We start from the raw sequence: 6,852 nt of genomic DNA, 5'->3' as shown, positions 1-6,852 counted from the left end.
TTCGTTTGCCAATTTTTTATTCATAAAATGGTTTTGAATGCAGTATTACTTAGTAAATTTTAAAATAAAATATTGCATCGTAGTGGTGCCACATAAGTAATTCCATACTACATATACAAACATTAAGTGTCTAATATTACACAAAGGAGATTCTTAAAATTGCGCATGAAGTTTATATAACATACATTTATTGTTTTTTCTTTTATTCGTGTCTATTCAAATCGAGTTATTTGATTAGTTTAATTACGCCTGACTATTATGATTTTTTCAAAACAAAAAATGTGCCAAATTCGCAGCAACTTTTGTTTCAGCACATTAATTGTAGATACAAAAAGCTTTTCATCTTAAAACTAAATATTATATCTTTATGTATGTGTTTCTGTGTTCAACTGCAATGCGTATGATATTCTACCCAGCCTTTGTAAAATCTACTAGCATCTCGACGACGTTTTCACTCAAGACCAAAGGCGGTTAAAATTTTACTTCCAAACGTTAGTTAACATTGCGTTGTAATTGCGATGATGATAAATATATTGTTGTTGTTGGTTTTATATGTTTCATGTAGACACGACTACTTGCAGTCATTGCAGTCATTTTGCGTTAAGAGTCTCTTCATTCATATATTTATATTTGCAAGAACAAAAACAAAACAAATTAAAAAAAAAAATAGTATTTAGAACATTCCACCGTAGGGTGCATCAAATTCACTATCTCGCATTGAATAACCGAATATAGTTAAATAGTTAATCACATTACTGATTAATGTAAGTGTAGCAGCAGTCCAAGTAATCTAAAAAGTAATTCAGATTAATCCAAAATGCATGTACATATATATTAACATTTTTCTTACCACTTGACTATGCGCCAGTACAATTGGAAAAGCAAAAGCGCTTAGCACCATTCCAGCGCAAAGAAATAGTGCAAACTCTGTCTTTGGATTAGTTTCGTTTCCTTGATTGAAACGCTTCGCTATGAATACCGGTAACACGGAAAGGACGTAAAATAGCAACACAAAAAACGGGTAGAAAATCTTCGGTTGTGGCACCGCACATGCCAATATAAGGAATGTCATACCCAGGCATGTTAAAAATGCGCACACCAGTAATCTGTATTAGTAAAGCAAATTGAAGAGAGAAAAATACACAACGCAATAAGATTTATTGTGCTATCACTTTGGATCTTTTGTTAACTTACGCTATTATGTACATAGCCATTCCGTCATAAAGATAATCCGCATCGCAGCAACAAAGCACATACGAAAAATACAAAAATAATATTAAACAATAATGAACAAAGTTAATTTTTCTATAAATACCCTTTAAAGCAGCCATTTTATGAAGTACTTATTGGATTTATTAAAAATTTTCACTTGAGATCCTTTTGTGTGTTTACGAAAATTGTTGTATCTGCATTAATCATCAAGAAAACAACCAAGTGTAATCAACTGTCAAAAAGCAGAGTTACCGTACAGCTTTAAAGTCAATTTGTACTGTTATCGGTTATTCGAATTTGTGTATACTTGATTTGACACGTATTTCTCCATCTTCTAAAAATAAATAATGTTTGTTTTGCTAAATATAAAAATGTAGTATGTAAAATAAACTGAAAACAACTTAGAGTTCCACTTTGATATCACCTTTTGCTCCTTATGACAACATCTAATTATGTGGCAACATTATTGAGAACAGTTTTGTGAACACAAAATTGTTGAGGAACAGCTGACTACCTATTGAAACAGAGAACGTATATTTATATACGTTCTCTGATTGAAACGTTGTTTTTACAAATGTTACGACAATTTGATGGACAAGTTTATTCGAATTTTATGCATACATATGTACATATTATAATTGAAATAACTCATATCAAATTGTGAAGCCTCAAAAGTCGTTCATTTCCTTGTATTTAGTGGTATAGATAAAAAGATTCGAACTTCTTTCGAATTTGGCACATCATTCAAAAGTTGTTAGCAATATTAAAAAATTCTTTAATAATTCTTTAACATTAATGTTGCTGAGATAGAAAACTAGTTTGCAAGAATTTAGTTCCGGTTCCGTTCCATTGTTTAGTACAGTCGGAAATAAAGATTAGCTTAGAGAGCTAACTTATGATAAAACCACAATTGTTACAAGCGCGGCATAGGTTGATATCAAATTCATAGTTGATAGTTCTTTCAATATTGAAACCACTCAAAATGTTTGTATGCAGTTATGTATATATGTACATATGTACAACCTGCAGTCTAAAAATTGTTGATAAGCCGGCATGTTGTTGATCAAAAGGAATATTCTTGTGGTCCAACGTACCTACGATTCAACGGGTTTGTTTGAGCAGCTCTGTTTTAATAATGAAAATACTTATTCATATTATCAAATACCGAAGCTGCTATGTTCCTTCTTTTAAATTTAACATCAGCTTGTGAAGAAGAATCCACAATGTATTCTTTTGGACCCGACTACATGCATAGGCTCTTATAGCGCCAATAAAGAGTACAGTATATAATATTTCAAATATACTTATTAGTTGTATTAATATAACTCATTTCCTCACAAATTGCTTGCATTGTAATATAATTATTGCGCCTTTCACAAAGTTAAAAATATCCACTTGAAGCCTTATTACAATACATTACGAGTTCAAGGCTGATTTAAAAGAACAAATAACAACAGCGCAAGCGACATAAGGACGAACCACTATCAACAACATATTGACATTACCATATACTCGTAACACAAGTAAATCAGCCACTGGAACAAATGGATAAGACGCGAACGTGACCAATTGAATGCCAGCACTGCGCCAATTGAGAAACTAAAGGCAAAAGCCGAACTACTACACAGACAAATATATGTATATATATGTATATAAATGTGTGAGGGTGTGTAAATATGTATGTATGTATGTATATGACCAGCACTTGGCTTTGGTTAAAGCAGCTTGAATGATTTTTATGGCTTTACTATGCGCTGATAAGGGCACCATTGCCTCATCAAACATGTATTTCTGTATTCACATTAGCATATTCTTTTGCACGAGTAAATTATATGTAACCGATAAAGTTGAGTACAAACCTATACATACATGTATTATATGAAAAGCTTCGCTATGCGCAAAACCCACACGTCACTGGGACACAAACACGAAATATGTGTTCGTGCTTGAGGAAAATCTGCAAATGTTTGTTTATTTCTTTGTGAACGCCGAAAAAGTTCAATGGAGCGACCGAAATGGGACGCGCATGAGCGTCGAGTCCTTCAAAAAATTTTCATTGATGAAAAATTTTGTCCTATCCCACATAGAAATAGGTTTAGCACCCGCGCTGCATACCTGCTGCTGCTGCTGCAGCGGCAAACATTCGCACACAATAACAAAGCTGCAAGCACTGCAGAGCGAGAAACTTGTTGGCCACATTCACTAGTGAAAGAGAGCCATCCGTACATTTGTACATACATACATACATACATATGTAGTCATACGTTGCCAGAGTGCAAGACCAGGCCTGTGGGCTTTATATTATACACCCGCAAACTGGGGTGGCGCTTGCTGGTTCTGTCAGCTCCTTCGCATACTAGCGCAACGCCAATGCCATCGCCACCTGTTCGTATTTCAATGAACTGCAGTTGAAGGTGAAATATGCGGCAGGCGGTGTCGGGGGTGTATACAAACACAGTGAACATTTAATGCAAAGTCGATTCGTACCGCAGTGGCGCAGTTGTGAGTGGCTGGAAATTTGATTTGCCTGTATACAAGAGTGTATGAGCTAGTAGAGCTTTCGCTGTGAACTGTTGGCGGTGTGTGTATACGCTAACGGTTAATCATACGCCTGCGTGTACTCAATAGCGGAGAAGTGTTGTGTGCATAGTGTGTGATAACGGCAGTTTCGGGAAATTTTAGTACAAATTTAAAATTTAATGTTTATATTAATTACATATTTATTTTTTTATATTAAGTTATTTCTTTTCAAACATAATTATTGTAATTTTTTATCAACTTTTACTATATTTGTAAATTTTTTCAGATCGTAATTTTGTACGCTTCGCATTATAGCAACGTTTTTAATAGAAAAAAAATTTACAAATCAGGATACTCATATAGAGCTTTTGGACGATAAAAATTCAAGCCAACTCCATTCAAATATACTTGGATTGTATTAGTGAGGATTTGCTGATATTTTAATCAAGCTCGTGAGGGCAACAGATTTCAACGAGTTTTGTCAACGATCTAAAATTATTATTAAAGACTACGTCAAAGTTCCAAGTATATGTACTGTGTTTCTATCATCTGTACTTTTCTATAGTAACAATATTTTTTTTTTGTTTTTGGAATCGAGATAATTTTAAGCAGCCCTGAGATCATCTGTGGAATTCTCCTAGAAGTCATCCCAGCAGTAATCTGCTTCGAGCGGAACCTCCTTTTATAAACATCAAGAGGTCTTTCCTTAACTACGTCAACAACATAAGTTCATATGCTGACCAGAGTTCGGACTTCGCCACTAACTTCAGACATGCACCAACTGCCATTCACAGTGGAGTCATAAACACCTTCACCGACTCCTTCTCAGTGAATGGCGTACTTTTAGTCAAATTACCACCTTTTGCAGACGCAGAGCTCGAGTTGCCGCGAGAATCGGGAGTGACCCTTGCGCAGCTTCGTTCTGGATACAGTAGCAGGTTAAACTCCTACTTATCCAGAATCGACCCAAACATATGTCCAACATGCAACGATTCGACGCATGACTCTAACCACCTCTTTGCATGCTCATCTAACCCTGCACATCTGACACCACTCTTCCTATGGTCCGACACGTAGAAACAGCACGTTTCCTGGGCTTACCGTTGAATGACCTCGATGACAACTTTTCTGAACTTCACCACCCTAACAGGGACGAAATAACCATATTGTGTACGGAATCAAGGAAATCCAAAATATTTCAAAATGAAACTCTGATTTTTAAACTACATTAAATTTTTTTTATTTATTAAATCACTCTTAAATGCCTCTTAAAAAATCACAAACAAAAATTTTTTTTTTAAATACATATGTACAGTGTGCGACAAAACTAAAGCACGGAATCTGCCTTGTCGGTATTTAACCGAATAAAATCATAAATTAGGAATTACGTGATGTTTTATTGATTTGTATTATTAGTTCATGTATTCTTCTTTTAAAATTAGTAAAAATTAAACAAATTAACTTATTAAAAAAATATATAAAATACCATATATGAAAAACTCCAAAAATTTGGTGCGACAAAACAAAAGCACGAAATGGTTTTATGATTGAAAAATTTATGTCTTTCAATATTTGGTTGCGTATCCCTTATTTTTCAATACAGTTGCACATCGGCTAGGCATGTACTCAATTAGTTTATTTGATGTGTCCCAGGAAATGCTTTTCCATGCTACCTTCACTTGAATGTATAAAACGGCCTTATTTTTACAATTCTAAAGTCTGATTTTTCGATCTACAATTTACCATTGGTTCTCTATGGGATTGAGATCAGGTGATTGTGCGAGTCGCTTCAAAACCTCATTCCTGTTATCAACAAACCACTGTTTTACACAAATAGCAGTGTGTTTCTGGTCGTTGTCATGTTGATAACTCCATTTTAAAGCCATTTCTTCTGCAACATGTGGCAGCATTAATATTCTGAGAAATATTTTTATGCTTATATTTGTCCATTATACTGTTTATATGATGAATTTATCCTATTGCATTCCCTGGAAAACAACCCCACACTAGTACATTGTCTCCACCATGTTTCACCGCGCTTGTTTTATAACGTTGATTTAGGCGTTGTCCCTTCGGTATGCCTACCAGCGTCAGCCCATCTCAATCTTTGATATTAAACTTCGATTCGCCAGAAAAAAGTACAGTTTGCCATTTGGTAATCGCTCAATTTATATGCATCCTCACAAATTCCAATCACGCCAGTCTGTTCTTTAAATAAATAATACGGCTTTTTTGCAATAACTTGCTACAGGTTCCCCATCGACAGCTCGACGTTGTATGGATCTCTGTAATATATTTAACCGTAATTGTCTTACAATAGATATTGCCGATATAAAAGGGTAATTTTTTATTGCCCGAATGACTCCCTTATCCTCTCGTTCGGTTGCTCTCCACGGCCGTCTAACTCTATGCGCTGTAACCAAAGAGCTTGATTTGCCAAATCAGCTAAATGTTCGGGAAACATTAGGACTTATTTCGAGCCATTGAAATATCTTTCTCTTTAACATACAACCAACCGTACTGAATGACGAACTGCAACTGAATATGCATTAATATTTTTCTAATTAGGTAATAACTACACATATCCAACATTTTTGATCATTAAAAACCGTTTGACAAACAATAAATGTGCAATTAATGTAAAATCTTAGTTATGTGCTTTTGTTTTGTCGCACCAGATTTTTGGAGTTCTTCATATATTTAATTTTATATAATATTTTAGTAAGTTAATTTGTTTAATTTTTACTAATTTTAAAAGAAGAATACATGAACTAATAATACAAATCAATAAAACATCACGTAATGCCTACTTTATGATTTTATTCGGTTAAATACCGACAAGGCAGATTCCGTGCTTTAGTTTTGTCGCACACTGTATATCCCCTTAACCGCATTGATTTCTAATTAAGTTCGAAAATAAAGTAAGAATAAGATAATCAGTTTCATAACCCCTAAAAATATGCTACATTTTACAAAATCAGTATTTACATGAACAGTATACAGAAGAGTACCCACCAATAAAAATTAAAATTTGACGGACGGAAGAAATGGCAAAGTTTATACATATACTTAAGTTTCTTATATATAAAAAATTTTGCTAAAGTTTCTTTGTTATTTTTC

General features: G+C 34.1%; 1 protein-coding gene across 2 annotated transcripts; it reads right to left on the bottom strand.

Moving 5' to 3' along the window:
* On the bottom strand, nucleotides 1–1,439 carry LOC120771097 (leptin receptor gene-related protein). 2 transcript variants are annotated; one of them, XM_040098931.1, is made up of 3 exons: nucleotides 1,316–1,439; nucleotides 851–1,106; nucleotides 1–790 (listed from the first exon to the last, which is right to left on the bottom strand). In XM_040098931.1, the coding sequence occupies exons 2-3, from the start codon at nucleotides 1,070–1,072 to the stop codon at nucleotides 674–676; spliced, it is 339 nt and encodes a 112-aa protein (XP_039954865.1). In that variant the 5' UTR covers nucleotides 1,073–1,106; nucleotides 1,316–1,439; the 3' UTR covers nucleotides 1–673. The 2 variants fall into 2 exon arrangements, with proteins under 2 accessions (XP_039954865.1, XP_039954864.1); XM_040098930.1 differs by lacking the exon at nucleotides 1,316–1,439 and adding an exon at nucleotides 1,195–1,285.
* Between the last annotated feature and the right edge of the window lie 5,413 nt (nucleotides 1,440–6,852).

This window comes from Bactrocera tryoni, chromosome 3 (assembly GCF_016617805.1).
Source record: "Bactrocera tryoni isolate S06 chromosome 3, CSIRO_BtryS06_freeze2, whole genome shotgun sequence".
Classification (NCBI taxonomy): domain Eukaryota; kingdom Metazoa; phylum Arthropoda; class Insecta; order Diptera; family Tephritidae; genus Bactrocera; species Bactrocera tryoni.
The sequence above is the reverse complement of the archived record's forward strand: the minus strand, read 5'-3'. Positions and strand labels throughout refer to the sequence as shown.

What these genes read in the sequence shown, in the direction of transcription:
- LOC120771097 (XM_040098930.1), bottom strand. Translation starts at nt 1,214, where the DNA reads ATGGCTATGTACATAATAGC. An exon ending in ATGGCTATGTACATAATAGC is followed by an intron (nt 1,107 to 1,194) that starts GTAAGTTAACAA and finishes TTACTAATACAG; the next exon opens with ATTACTGGTGTGCGCATTTT. An exon ending in TACTGGCGCATAGTCAAGTG is followed by an intron (nt 791 to 850) that starts GTAAGAAAAATG and finishes ATTACTTTTTAG; the next exon opens with ATTACTTGGACTGCTGCTAC.